A 16,229-nucleotide genomic window follows, 5' to 3' on the forward strand; every position below is an offset into this window, starting at 1 on the left:
CCTGTCGTTGAAATCCCAAATTGCATCTGCAGCGGTCACCTTCCAAACCGAGGCCAGGAACCTGCGCGAAGCCGTCTTCTTTCTGGTAATTACCCAAGCCGGTAAACACCCGATTGCTCGATTATACAACCGGGTAATCCCCGCGCCAGGACGAAAGCGCAACCCAACGGAGGGGCGAAAGGTGTCTCCTTGTGCGTGCATCTTCGTAAGCGACGCGATGAAAATTAAACGGCATCATAGGCACGCCGTGTCAGCGATCCACGGTACGTCCCGGAAGTTGGTTCAACGAAACTCGTTACCTGGTACCAGAGACATCCCAGAGGCAGGTAACAGGGATGCGGCGAGCCGGCCGAGCGGAGCAGCTGTAACGAAGAAAGAAACAGGAACTCAAACAGCATGAGCTCGAAGGGAAACGGGGGCCAGCGAGAAGCCTTCCACCTACGGAGCTTTTCCAAGAAGGAGAAAGATGTGATCACCAGGAGGTGGGGGCTGGAAGGAGGAGAAAAGGTGGAGGTGGAGACGGCGGTGAGTCGAGGCATAGACATCCACTGACAGAGAAAGGAACGAAGAAAGAAAAGTGGGATGGAGAGCGAGGAGGAAGGGAAGCCCAGAAGAAGACAACCAGCTTCAACGATAGAGAGAAAGAGCCACGGCGAAAGGGGGTAGTTGACGCGATGGTTTGGGGACGGTGGAGGTGGAGGAGGAGGAGGAGGAGAGATTTGTGAAGGTACGAGAAAGCAGCAGAGGTACCAGCAGTGGCAGCAGCAGTGCCCGGGCATCAGGGCACAGTTTGCTAGGCGCAGGCGCCAGCCGGTAGACGGTTCCTGGTGCGGGCTGCAGGCGGCAGAGGGTTGAGAGAAGCGAGGGAGGTGGATGTCGGAGGGTGCCCGTAGGAAGTTTATCGGCGGCGAGTGGCGGTGGGTGGAAGTGGTGCCTTCGGAGGTGGGGTTGTAGGTGGACGGTGGAGGTGGAGGTGAAAGCAGGAGCATACTCCGTACACCGAGGATTTCCAGGTAGCAGACAGTCTACGGCCCGGGACAGAGGGACCAGGACCAGCCTCGGGAGGGAGAGCTCGTCGTGAACCCTCTTCCTATCGATACGTACGGCAGATACGTATTTCTGTGGTGTCGGTGGCCTTGAAAGTTCACAGCCACGTCGCTTTTTCGCGGGACGTTAACCGAGAGAGACCTGTTCGACGCGATCGTCTTTTTGACATCTATGCGTACTCAGTGATCGGATAGAGACTCCGTTTGTGTGATCGTTTCGCGTTACTCGTGCATCGACAAGCGAAGGAGGCCCACAAGCCAATCGAAAGAACCCGAAGAGGAACGAGAAGAGGAGATGAACGCAGTCGTTCAGCCGGGGACTGCTCGGAGCACGTGCCTCGCACGCAGAAGGCGCTCCGAGCGGCATCAAGTGCGCTAATCGCAAACCGATTTACGATATACAGAGTCCGACACGAGCAATCGAACCCTGAGCTCCCCCCCCCCCTCCCCCCACGAATCGTCGAAAGATTCGTCGTACTGTCACGAGATCTGGCCGACGTCTCACTTATCCCAGTCGATCACCATCGAATGAATCGACGAGCAGGAATGACAGGTCGTGCCGTTCACGCTTCGGGGACGATCTCGATGATCGCTTTGCTGACGTTGATGTTGATGTTGCTGGGAATCGACGGCATGGGGCACGCCAGTGGACACAATCTTGACCGTGCCGCGAACTTTCATCAGGGTAAGTCCGACGACAAACTTGATCCTGAACTATTGGATACTCGTGCGTAGACTGCTGGGGATGTTTGAGCGCTTACGGCAAGTGTAAATTTTGGGGAAACGTACGAAGCATGTTTAGACGACGAGCACATGCTTAGAAAACAAGACGTGCTTTCATTTTAATCTCAATTCTTTGCCGAATCTGTAAAAATACGTATTTTCACGAACATCCGCAGTCTACTCATGTGTTTGTGCAGATCAGTGTGGATGTTGATTTTTCATAAATTTCTTTAGGATGGTCAAATGCAATCTTATGCATTTATCACAAGTGAAAATGTAGGAGAATGAGCATGAACGCATAAATATATGAAATAACAACGATAAAATACACATTGCACCGTTCAGAAGATAAGACAATGCCCTAAACGTGTTAGTCCGCCGGCCTTTCGGAGCATATTTTTCTAAGTGCCAGCGGCGTATTCTAAATTCTCAATTCCTTGTCTAAATCTGTAAAATATGAATTTGTTTATGCACATCGCATCGTGGATCGTCATTCATAATTTTTTTTAGAATCGAACAATGCAATTTTCTGTTACTAAGAGTAACTAATCTAATTAACAACGTATTAGTAAATTACTGCCATAGTCGATTCGGTTCTCGTGTCAATGTAAATAATCAGTACTCTGAAAGCATGAGATACGATGTCGCAGAAATGAAGTTTTCCGTGACCAGTGCCCGCGCGTTTCGTGAACTCCGCAACGTTTTCGCGTCGAGGAGCTAATGAAACGCTGTCCGTGTTCGTCATTAGTTTAATCAGCTTTGTTAATACCAGAATGCGGATGTTTATGCAAATTTATGTTTTTACATGCACAGATGAAGAACGGTAAATTAAAGTATGCTTTTCTTCTACACGTTGTAACGTGTACTTTATTTTTTGATATATTTATGCAAAGAGTATCATTTTAAGTGTGCTTCCAGTTTGATTGTTACCCAATCTTCGAGTAAATGGTAATTTTGAAGTGTTCATAATAATTTGATCACCCACTTTAGTGTCTTATATCACTAAACAGAACAGGAGAAAAAATATTAGTATCTTTTGAAACGTTTTCCTATATTTTCAGGGTACAGATATATTTTGAGGCACGCGAGTAACTAAGGGTTGAATATGCCACAGGTCTAGTATACTCACGAAGGTAATAGACTCAAGCTGCGAATGTTTATACAAACCCGTATTTCTATAAAAATAGATAAAGAAATGATATTGAAATGAAAGTATCTCTTATATCCTAAACAGTGTAACATTTTATATCGCCCAAGCTTGTTCAACAATACGAGCAATCTTCTCAACTGTAGTTCATAACGATGGCAGATACAAGGAGAAGGATGTAATCATATCTGGACCATTACCGTAAGCTACAGTCGCGCATTGCTCCTATTGCCAAACAAACTCGAACAACTCGCACACCTAATGGCCGCATAATTACTCATTACTCGGTCCAACCAAAACACTATTGTGTTCCACATGACTTAGACACCCCTCTGTTCAGCAGTCCCTATTGCTCGGATATGGATTGATCGATGTGGATCGACGATTCATCGGCAGATAATAACGCAGGATTATAGGAACCGTAATTGATCACCACCTGAGTGGCGTAGAAACATTCGTGCCGGGTTTGAGTTCGATTGACACACATTAATAGCGTAATAAAAACGTGTAAAAGCGAATATACGCGATGATAATAGTAGGCGCTATAAATAAAAGTCTCTGTCATCGCGTACATAATCGAACAGGCAACGGAGGACGTGTGGAATACATTTTATTTTTATTTTATTCAACGCCCCAGACTTAGGTAAATAAACTCAGCATTGGCTGTTTTAAGAATGGTCTCATTCGTTTAGCCGTTAGAGTTTTTCTCTGGGCGAAGAGAAGCCTTCCAGTTTCGAAATTCTGTTTGTGATATAACCAATACAACGCATAATACTAATAGACGTGACCAGAAAGCCCTTAGAAAGTAAATGTCCAAAAAAAAAAAGAAAAAAATAATACAGCAAAGATACTTTGAACCTCCATAAACCTAGTGTTAACTACCTGAATAAGTTTCTTGAGTAAGAACTCGAGTAAGAATACTTCCTAAGTTGCTGCTTAGCAAACTCTAGCACCAGATGTCCCAAAGTCTGATCTCGTCCTTTCCTTAGCCAAATATCGAGGTCTGCAGCGTAGGTTTGCGTTGTCACAGATTCTTCCACGGATAAATAAACGCTACCACTACGTACCGTAAGATCCGTTTTTTCTTTTTCTCAGCCATTAGGCTCCCTAACGCCAGCCTACATAGGTTCACGTTCAGATAAATAAACTCAGACCCTACGTATTCCAGAATCGATCCCCACATACTCGGAACCATTAGGCTTCGTAACGTAGGTCCACGTTGGAATAAGTACTTGGCCGGATAAATAAATACCGGCGCTAGGTGTTCGAGGTTCAATCGCCGCTCGCGAAACATCGTAACGTGTAAGGTCCACGTCGTTGGAGGTTCTTACTCGGATGAATAAACATCGACGCGACCCCGGAAAGAGTCTTGTGGTAGGTGCTGATATCTACGACATCCTGACCCTCATTGTGGTCTCAAGACGAAACTCTCAGGGTGTTTTTCACGAGGGACACCATCGACGATAAATTCTCCCGTTTCGTTGTAACGGGCCATTTTTGTTTTCAGTGCAAAAGTCACGGCACCGTGTGACTGGCGCACAGGGCGACTATGGGTCGCGTACGATAACACGCATCGACAGCTAAAAAACGTGAAAACGGATTTTTGACATACCATCCGTAAATGTCTATCCCCGCTAAACCAGTGCGACAACGGTTCAATGGCGCGTGGTGTGAACCAGCGCTAAAAATTTCTGTTTACAGTTGATGGTTTGCACTTGCCTCGCGATGGACAACCCCCTTTCTCCCACGGCCGACAAAATATCAAACCACAACCGTTGTTGCGTAACCTATTACGTGCCGTGTTCGCTAAACGTACACGATTCGTGCTCGAAGAGCGTATGGACCGAGAGCGTTGCGTTCCGAAAAATTATTATAATATTCGTGTTGCAGGGCAGGACGAGGGAAATGTTGATAAGAGAAAAGAGATGTTGGTTTTCGAATAGTATTAGTCGAATGAAAAAAATGTTCGAATACTATTTGATTCCTCAAATATTTAAATACCACTCGAATCTTCGAATACGGTTCGAATTGTATCCATCGAACGGTTCTGACACTCCAGTGCAAGCAACTCGTACAATTAGTCCGGCGTCCTTAATCTCAAACCAGTTACGTAGAATTCCGTGAGCGGGAAAAACGGCGGGGATCGCCGTTAATTAAGAGCAAATTGCGAGCGGCGGGTGGTAGGGGGTGAAAGAAAAAGCGCGCGGGAAAATTGCGAACGGGAAGTGTGATGATCCACGGGCACGTAAACTGTCGCAGCTTAACGAACGATCCGATCTCGTGCCCCTTAATACGTAAGGTCAACCTACGGCGAAAAAAGGACCCAAAATGTACTACCTCGGAGCGATCGTTCAACCCCTCACCGTTTCAAGCCCCGCGGGCTAAAAGTCATTTCATACCCAAGCGCACTTTTTTATCCTAGCAGCGAAAACGTGGCCATGTGCTCTGGCTGCTTACCGTATTTTCGCGGAGTTTAGCTCCCCCCCCCTCCCCTCCCCCCTCTGCGAAACATCTTTTTGTCTGCGCTTCTTTTCTTCTTTGCTCATCTCCACCTCCCACTCCCAACGCCCTCTTCCTTCCTGTTTCGAGACGTGTAAACCCCGGGCGCGATTTACATCGCCCTCTTGTATTCCTGTCGGCTGCACGCGGTTTAACGTTTCCGCGTGCAACGAAATAGACGACACAGCGCGACGGTGGCTGCAGCCTTTCGCATACCCGGGGACATTCCAATTCATAACTAAGCGACTCTTTGTTCCGTTTGTCTTTTTAGTTTGTCGCCGGAGTGATTAGTCCGGAACACCGTGTAACCTTGGCGACAGCTTTCAGAGTCTCTTTCAAAGTCTGGAGACATTGCTCCTTCATTCACAGCTGTGACCCTTCCATTGTCCTCGGCTGCCTCCAAGAGCCGATCCTGCCTTTACGCTAATGGATCGTTTTCATCTATAATTTCGTTCGGGCGGACACTTATCGACCTCGAATTCGTGGTTTCACGAGGTCTTAACTCGGGACCACTTAAAAATTATTCGATCGTTTTAACCCTGTATACAAGGTGCGTCAGAAATCTGTCCACGTGATTTCTCAGGAAGTTTTGATGATACGATAAAAAATATTTCGAACTAAAGTTAAGCGATTTAATCGTCGAGAAATTGGAACTTGAAAAATAGCAAAAACAATTGCTTGGTAATAGAGGAATATCTATCTACAGTAAAGTAATATTTCGAAGTATTTATAAAACGGCCTTGTTTATCTACGAACTGTATCAAAAAGCTTGATTATACTAGATAAACATCGCAACGAGTTCCATTAGTTTTTGTACGCAAACATTTAAAGAAGCTGCGCTACTCGACTACTTTTCTACAGAGAAAAATGTTCGAAGCGAACTTAATGTCTCTCCGATTTTACAAATATTATTAATTGCTGGCTGAGAGTAACACCTCGATAGGCAATGATAAATAATTTTCTTCCAACGAATCTTTCTAGAACGAATTGACTTTAGTATAAAGCGACGAAACATTTTTACAAACCATAACATTTTCGAACTTTATTTCTATTTATCTTATTTTATGTTATTCCAACTTACAAATTTCAATATTTCAATGAAAAATATTACACGATATAAAAGTTGTATATATTTCATTTTTTATAAATATAAAGTATGGTAGCTGTACCACAAGGATATAAATATTTGTTAAACTCCAGAGAAAGCTTCTATTTTTTCTATAGTATACATTTTTTCTTGGCCGAAACTGACGGAACCGTTCAGAGGTTACAAATTATTTTGAAAATTTAAAACTTATTTTTTTTTTAGTTAGACTTACAGGAACTGTTTCTATTCACCCCGTGTCACAATACAGAAACTGCAAAGGTATTCCGAGCACCTCAATCCTCGCACGACCTCGCACCTCGAATTTCCTTCAATAACTGAAGTCCCCGCTGTATTCTAAATTAAACCCAACCGCGACAATGTTAATCACAAATACCTGGTCCAGCCACGTGTTGCTTTCTTCATCAAAACGACCGTCCAGAATATTTTCAAGCCGGCGAATTCCCAAATCGCATGCAAAACTGAAACACGACGCGGTTCGTTCCACGTACACAAACACATTTCTCTTTTCACTGGGCCAACGTGTACACGCAGTCGTGGGGCGCATGTAATATGTATTTTTTCTCTGCTCGTCGCTGGCACGAGGGAGGCAGAGTCACTTCCTCCATCGCGCTTTTCTGAAACGTGTGTAACTTACGCCGGGGAACAAGTTGTACGGTAAGACAGCGGTTTATCTTGCCGCATTACAGAAGTCACTCGGTGAGGTGGCGTTAGGTATGTGCAGGATTGAAAGGGGTGAGGTGGAAATGGTGGAGGAACCACGGGAGAAGGGGTAGAGGCGGAAAAAGGGGGCGAGCGCGCGACGCCACCGCGGGAAATCGCATGCAGCGCGACCTACTTCGAGGAACAGCCGGAATTCGGGATTCGTTATTAAGAAAACTTCGACGCTGCCCGCTGGTATGAATTTCTGAGTCCCCGCCGGTAGCTTGAGAATGTGTAAACGGAGGGGAAAGGATGGAGGGTGGGTTGGTCGTGGTTGTCAAATTTATATGTGTCGCCCAGCCCGACTTCGACCGTGTTTTTTTTTTTTTTTTTTTTATATGTGTGGAAAAATCGGAATTCGTGCCACCCTGTGGGGGTGGATTAGAATTCAGGCGATAGAAGTTTATACACTGCGATATGGCGTGGCTGTGGTGATCGTTCATATTTTTGTAATGCTTCGGAAACCCACTTTTGGATTTGATATGCGATGAAATGGATTGCGAAAAACAATAGGTGAAAGATAAAGATTGAAAGGCTTCGGGTTTCAAATAAATTGCGTGCAACGCTTTCTGTATGAGTTGGACGGTTGTTTTGAATTTCTGAGTAATTCAAACGGTGTAAAAAGTGGAATTTAGGATTCGTTATGAAGAAAACTTCAGTGCTCTGCTGGTGGTATGAATTTGCCAGGTCTCTAGGGGTAACTTGAAAGTGTATGAACTGGGAGGTGGGCAGCGGAGGTTGTCAAATTTATTTGTGTCGTGCAGCGAGACTCCGCCGCGCCATCGCGATCGTGTCTTTTCTTTTTCGTTGAAAAATCGAAATTTGTGCCTGTCTACGAGAAGAATTAGAAGTTCGACGATCGAAAAGTTTCCTTCGCCGGGAACCGCTATCCTTACTGTAGAAAGTTTAATTTGCCAGGATCCATCAGCCTCTTTGAAGTCCTTCCTTACCGTAATAATCAACCGATCAATGGTTGGTACTGGTAACCAATGTCTGGAAGAAGAAAACTTGAAATTGAACGTAGCTCGTGGTAAAAATAAACTTAATAGCTTTCAGCGCAGTACTCCTCGTATAAAATTTTAATACGTTTCTTCCCAATATGGAATATACAGCTATATGAGTACATGGTTTATTTGCAATTCTTCATACACTTCCTACTAATAGAATTATTGATTCATTTCAATCTGAATATTTCTGCACATAGTGTGTCGTATATGTTCGTGGAATATTAAATGAAAGCTTCCGAAGAGGGCTGAAAAATATCTGAAACGCGATCTACCTTCTCTTTCTCGTATGCTTCGTTGAAACTAGGGCTGAAAGTATTCTATTACTTATTCTATAGATAATCGAATACGGTGAAGTCAGCTGTTTGAATATTCGAATACTGCAAATTTGAATATTCGAGTATTTGAAGAGTACGAATTCGAATGTTTGAGTATACAAATACTACAAATTCAACTATTTGAGTTTACCACGTGTTAGCTTAACTTGAATACACATGTCCCTGTATAGAGTTCTACATGTCCGAAGTAGAAATTTCTATCTGTTCCCGGTTTCCAGCATTGTCGGTATCGCGTGCCTCGAATAAGCTTCGTGGTTCTCTAAAACCTATCGCCCAGTATTGTACTCGAAATCCATCGTTGCTCGACTTCTCGATTGGACACACTTTTTTCTTCGTAATATCGACCATTCCGCGAATGAAGATTGACTACTTAATGAGAATCTTGATGAGGAAATTTAATATCGCTCGATATTACGGTTCACCTACATACAAAGGACCCTGTTCGCGGAATTTCATGTTAATGATAACGCGTATTCTATATAATATACTTCGACGGTAATCAGTTTCGCCTTATTAATTTCGCCGAGAAAATTTTCTTGAACTTCCCGACTAACGTTTAAATCCCGCGTGTCAACACAATAAGACGCGGAGCCATATCTTCGCGTTTCCTACGACGCCGACGTTATTATGTGAAACGAGCGAAGCACCATCGCTAGATATTTAGATATTTATTCAAAAAACTGTAAGCAAAATACATTCTTGCGTTTTTGTTAATTCTCTCGTATTCGTTAATATCCTTTGAATCGCTTCGTTCCTCGTTGAGCGATATCGCTACAATTCCGACAAATGTCAATTAATTATTTATGCTCGAAAGTTCCATCGCGCTTTGGAGAATAAGGAATATTTCGAACGAGGCTCTCGAAGGCACGAACTTCGCACCTTTGGCAAGGAGAACTCTATTCGTTTTCGAATTTACTCCCGGGCGTTCTAGACAATTCGCATAATTTTCCGTCGGCTGACTTTGTTTCTTCTTTAAAGGAAAGTTCTTAAGCGATGAGTTAAGCTACACGCAATTTCGAACTTATTCGTTTGACAAGGATGTCTTGTCGTTCGGAATTTTATATATATATATATCTTTTAATATCTTGGAACTAATAAAGCAACATCGCTGCGGACTCCTCTTAAAAATTTTATACCGCCCTTTGAGCACGGGAACGAAAGATAGGAGAGAAGAAATATCTTATATTGCACGCTGTTGCCAATTCTGTGTTTCATCAAGCCCAAGATTCACGTGTTCCTTTTCCACAATTTTTCCTTTTTTACTTCCCGCATTTGCATTATTAAGAGCGCCTGCGTGTATATACGTTTCTCTAGCGATGATAAAAAAGTAAACCTACAGGAACAAAGTGCCAGGTAAAAGATTGACGAGCACATTTCTTTAAAAAAATAGATGGTTTAATACTGGTAACGAATATTTAAAAAAATGCTTAAAATTCGTCAATTATCAAAGGAAGAACCAGAGGTTCGATGGAAAGCTAAATTTTCAATGAATTAAAATTTTATATTTACATTTACGTTTTGCGATTTTATTGGAGCTTCAATTATTGATCACCATCACGAATGTTGTCGTACCTACAATATATGTATTTCTATTTCATATTTTGGTTCATTTTGATTCCGCGATGCTAATTGAATGTTCAGGTCAATTCATTGAAATTTACGTCTCTTAAAACGATATTTCAGATATTATTTTACTTAATCGGATTTCAATTACATTTCGCAAGCATGTAGAAATTGTGCATCTCCTTTTGGAAGAATAAATTTATGTGAGAAATAACGTAATTAAAGAATTCCCGTAATATTATGGGATCATTAGAACGAAATTAGATGTAAATCAAATTAAAATTTAGATTCGATTCGAGGTTAGAAGCAGATAATATTCGATAATTGATCGTGAAAATCAATCGAGATTTCGTAAAAGAATTAATCTCGGTTAGAACGTTCGATAGAGAGCAATCAAATTATAACGTATAAAATTTTGAAACAAGGTTTCCGGCCACGTACCGGCCCCGATCACGTTCTAACGTCAAAATATAGATTGCCAAATAAAGTGATTGACTGGTTAGACAGTTATTGCGTTAACACGTGCCCGTTCAACCACCGCGTACCTAGAATAATACACTTCTACGTAAGGGAACGCGCGTGCAAATAAACCCAGACAAATTACTCCGAAAGCGAACACGTGATATTTAATTATCTCCATGTGTGAAATTTAGCAACCCTGATTTCTCTCGTTTTTTTATTTTACTTTTTTTTTTTTTTTTTGTTCAATTGGAGATGCACGTTTCGTTCGCGAAAGCCTGATTTCTCTCGGATAAAAGTCACTCGAGACGAACAATTCCATCGAGCCAAATCGGTTAATTGAAACTTTGTCGAATAGAATTCATTGATCGAATTTCGTACTCAATCACTTTTCTCGCCGACACCGACGCCGACGGAGCGCATATGTGTCGTCGATGGTCGATATATCAGCCTGATTAGATATTCATTGGGCGATGCAAATTAATTTCAAAGGGACTTTTTGTTTTAAACGTCGTTTTTCGAGTGACTTTTACGATTTTGCTTGAAGGAATGTAATTTGGAATTTCTTTTTAATTGAATTGGATATTTTCATTATCGTAGTATTGTAGCTGATAAAAAGACAAATTCGAAAAGTAAGAATTCATATTTAAAGCTATCCAGAATTTATTTAAACAAATGTTTCGTGTTTTATCGAGTACTTTTTCCTTCATGATAGCATTACCGGATAGAGGTATTTTAATAGATATTATCTTTCTTTTTTAAGATTGACCTTATTAAGCCTCGTTAACTTTTACGAGCTGTCTTGATATTTTGGGAAAAATCCAATTTTCCACTGTCTAATTTATGAAAGTAACTATCAGAAAGAGACTATAAGGGTCTCTTGATCCAGTTCATCCCGTTGTTGCCTCTGCCAAGAATTATGCGAATAATTTGAATTTCTTCTTTGGTCAACAGTACATTGCATACTCTATTATCTTGCGATAATAGGATTACTCGATTACATCTGTATCTACTTAATATCCTACGTATTATTCAAAATCGTGACACCCTCTCGCCATTGCTTTCACACCCTTCATGTTTGATCGCAGTAACAGAGGGGTAAAGTCGACGAATACCGTCAATTTTGACGAAAATCGTAGCGAAGAATTCTCATAGCTGGCACGAGGTTCAAAATCGGGCGACACCGCGGCGAATCGCAGTGGCAGGAATTGCACGAGCGGTGGTTGTGCATACTTCGCCGAGGCATATGGGATTCCAGATTCCGTTATTAAGAAAACTTGAACGCGAACCGTCCGTGGTATGAATTTCCCGGGTTCCTCGAGGGAAATGGACCATTTGCCAAATTTATTTTCGTCGTTTCAGGCACGCCGTCGCGGACGCCCGCCCCCTAACGCTATCGATCATATACTTTTTTTTTCTACGTCGGTGAAATTGTACGATCGGCAGTGGTAACTGGAACATTCGTCTATGCTCCGGTACGCCGTTGTGTTCAAAGTTGGAAATGATTCATTAGTAATGGTACCGCTGGTACGACCGGTATTGGGAATTCAATGCGTTACCTCCGACAAGTTTTCGATTAAATCGATCGCCGCGAGGTTTCGACTCGGTGTTATTTGAGCCCTACGTTGGCTTTGCTTAAATATCCCTCGAAACTTCCGTGAACGATATACAGTGGGTCCTGGAAGTAACCACAGCACGCCTTTGGGTGCTGACAGGAAACTTGCGTGATACGTTCGTATAATTAAATGTTGTGGGATACCTATTGTCGAATATACAGTGTTTCTTGAGAAGGATTTAGGATTTTGTGTTCCAATCGAAATATACGTTCGTAGGTAGACACTTACGTGGCATAATTGCATTGTTTTCGAGGAAGTTAATTTTGATCGTTCTTACGGCACACTGTGCCATTGAGTCTGGCTGTCTGGCGTGTTTGACCATTGCTTGCTGTTTCTACTTGTTCTGATGTCTCATTAGCATCGAAGCTAGTATACTTACCAATTGTAAGATCATATACCACTTTCGAATAACGAATAAAAGGTGCTATAATTTATATTATAAAATTAAATTATTTAACTTTGAGCGAATCCATGGAATAAGCCCCAATACGGTACTTTTATTCGTCCCACGTTATTCGAATGAAATTTCCCCATCTTTGACAAACAGAATCTGTACATATTTGATACTTCGTCGAGAGCATCGATACATATTTGATACCTCACGACAGTGTCGGTGCATATTTGATACTTCGGGAAAGTTTTAATACCCATTCGAAGCTTCTTCGAAAGTATCATTAAGTTTATATACGCAGTAAAGTAGCAGGTCTTCGGAGTATGTAACACCGTGTTACAATGTTACTTAGTTTTGAGAACCGCACGATATTATAATTTAGTTGCAAAAGTTTTCCTCTTCGAAAGAATTTCTACATTTAACAATTATTATCGATCAATTTTATTATCCCTTTTTTTTCGTACTTCTAAGAGCCTTTAAACACCAGCGACAAAATTTCTTGATCAAATATGTTTTGAAGCAAGTTGCAATACGTTCAGAAGGGGTTGCAGAGTGCCAGTGATCTCGAGTTCTAGTTCGTACGGCTGAAAAGTTCCACGAGTTTCACATTAAAGGCAGAAATTAACGTCGAATGAGCGAGATTAAATTTTTCCTTCAAGACCATCTTCAGAGGTTACAAGTAGAGCGAGTAAGAACACCTGCGCGACGTTTTTGTACTTCTTACGCAAAATTTGCATGCACGAGTATGCTACTCGGATTGCGCAAGTGTGCAAAGTTCCACGTGCGCTTCGTTTGGAAAGCAGAACCACGTTTCCCTTCGGCACGTGCTTTCGAAATTTCTCGGACACGTGGGTTTATGATAAGTCAATCGCTAACTAGGAGCAGTGACTGGAATAATGATACGATTAAGCATCGGAGATTCCAAAGCAATTCGATACCACGGTATTTAGCCATTTGACTTTGAACATTGGATGATTCAGTGGCGTCAAAAGGACAGTAATCCAAAGTCACAAATTCAAAGCTTTTATTGCAAGGACCTCGTATGACTCGAATCCTCTCGCGAGATATTTAATCGCTTCATCCTTAAAGGATAAAATAAAATTCAAACCGTGCAGGATTTAATTAAGAAAAAAGAAAAAACGCTAATTTTTTTGATAAATTTTTGCAACGTATATTTTCTGCACAAAGTATATTATTCTTAGCAAGAAATGCGCCTAATGAATCATCGTTATTGTTTTTTTTAACACTGTCGTATTTTGCGACAGTGCACGCAATCAGAAGCAACGATTATACTTGACCACACGCGCAACGATAAACATGCGAAAAGTATTTTATCGCGATGGAATTCACGGATAATTACGAGCTAGACGAGCGTCTAGTTTTACCCGGATCGATAATGTCAACGTGGATAATGGATAAAATTAAGAACAATTGTCAATATCTTCGATACGATACAATCGAGAGTTCGTTATTCTCATGGTAAATTATGCGCATTATTTTTCCATTCGCATCAAGCTTCATATTTAATTACACGCCTCTATGTAGGACGTGCATTGAATACGTTACTAACGATAGCCGAGCTGCCGTACAATTTTCCTCAACCGAAGTGTAAAGAGACCAAATTTTGTTTAATAGATAGTAGTACGAACTTTGCCTGCACTGCTTCTACCGCAAATGCTTATCCCGATACTTGCACGTGTCTCTATACACATATGCACGAGCTCTCCCATTCCCCTGCAATTATCGGGGTTCTCGACTATTGTATCGGTATCGTCGATTCGACGTGTATTTATATGTACGTGAATAGGTCAAGGTTCGCGAGCATTGGCCCGCGGAATGCTGAGCTTGCAAGTCAGCATTCTCGCGTTGTACGACATTCGTGTCAGAAAACTTGAGTCGCTATGTAACTATGTTTCGAAACGAGGAGACTTCTCGTCGCCTCTGTCACTGGTTTCGTTCACATCTTGGGCATTGTTTCAATTTAATCAGTAGCTGTGCGGTTTTTAGCACTGTGATATTTAAATGGACAAAATAACGCTTTCATTATTTAAAAGCGCCACCTCAAAATGGCCCGCGTTGATTGGCCAGTTTTATCGGGTGGTTAATTTGAAACGATCCTGGAATTGGAATGGTATTCTGACCGATATTAATACTATCCTCTTATTCAACCGCTAATGAGTGTAATTCTTGGTATTTCGAATTAATATCTCAATCGATTCACCTCTTTTCATTGGCGAACATTCCACCTGGTATTCTGGTATTGGTATTTCTGTACTGTTTGGATTTAAGAGACTTTTTATTCATAACCACGCGATCTGTACAAAATATGTACTTCGAATGTTTGTACCTTATCGGTATAATTATTTAGGTGTAACGAACTCTCAGAATACAAAATGGCACTTGTCTCGTCTGTTTCACCGAATGGAGCATCGAGGGCAGGCAATCAAGAACCAGTTTAATAAATTCCAGAAGATAAACACTAGAATTAGAAAAGCCTACAAATGTCCTCCCTCTAGATAAACTGTTAAGACATCTATTTTTATTCCGACATATTGCACCCAGATTTCCCATCGCTACGGACCAACCGTCAGAATACCAACTTTATCGCAATCAACGTCTGCCACTTCTAACCACCCCTTTTCCCTCCTCTTGTTAGCAGAAGGACGTTTCGTTATAGCGAAGAGACCAAGAGTCGGTCACGATCGCATATATTTTCGTTTCGATGTTTGCCCATAGGCTGTCGCGAGACGTGGGCAATGGAAAATATATATTTGGAACAGGGCGGAGACGGAATGAGAGGCAAGAAGGAAGGAGAACGGGGAAAAAAATTGGTTCGAGGCTGTTTTGCGCGGCGTACAACTTTCTGGTTCCATATGAGGTCGAACGTGATGTTTTGCCCCGAGGTGGTTCCCTCGTTTTTCCACGTCTTTTCTCTCTCTGGCTCGTCGCGATGCGCGCAACGTTTCGTTATGCCTTTCCACGTTCCTTTTCCTTTTTCTCCACAGTTGAGTTTCTCTTTTCCACTCGCGGCCATCTGTCCGCGACTCAGAGCCATCGGCATCGCCCGCGATTGCGGTACTGACTGATTTGGGTTAGGTTGTCACTGAAATTTTCGGAAAGAGTCGTTGCGCCCGTCGAGTTGCTGGGACGGTAACAACGGTATTATCGCCCAGACCGATTTCGTGACTAAAGCAGCCCCTGTGGCGGTTATAAAGGGGAGGGGAAGCTTGATGGACAGTAGGTCGAGACTTAGCTAAATTTCAATTGATCTCATCAAATGATACTTTTATACGTTGATAAATGAGAAGTGATGGTAATTGGCTAAAAGTATCTGTATTTCCACTTTTCAACTCGTCATCGCGATAGAACCATCAGAACTCGTTCGTGACGGGCTCGTACAAAAATTTCCTGTTTCATTGTCGTTCCTAACAGTCGGGTGTTAAAATTCGTCGCGTTTAGAGTGACGTTTATGAATTTACAGCGGCCATCGATCTCACGCGTCTAATTGTGACTTTCGTCCATGATTGATTGCTGGCCCACGCCGCTCGACCCCAGCGCGTTTAAAATTGTTAGTGCGCGTCTTGCAAATTGCGTTGAGATGGACTCGATCGAACGAGTGTCCGCGATTAGTCGACC

General features: G+C 42.3%; 1 protein-coding gene across 1 annotated transcript in view; it reads left to right on the plus strand.

Moving 5' to 3' along the window:
• Positions 1-859: 859 nt before the first annotated feature.
• LOC128895549 (lachesin-like) overlaps positions 860-16,229 on the plus strand; it is a 72,381-nt gene continuing 57,011 nt past the window's right edge. Inside the window, exon 1 of the mRNA XM_054158249.1 lies at positions 860-1,731. Within this exon, the coding sequence (XP_054014224.1) occupies positions 1,575-1,731 (157 nt within the window). The 5' untranslated portion in view covers positions 860-1,574. The remainder of the gene's footprint in view (positions 1,732-16,229) is intronic.

The sequence above is a fragment of the Hylaeus anthracinus genome, unplaced genomic scaffold (genome assembly GCF_026225885.1).
Source record: "Hylaeus anthracinus isolate JK02 unplaced genomic scaffold, UHH_iyHylAnth1.0_haploid 5, whole genome shotgun sequence".
Taxonomy (NCBI): Eukaryota; Metazoa; Arthropoda; class Insecta; order Hymenoptera; family Colletidae; genus Hylaeus; species Hylaeus anthracinus.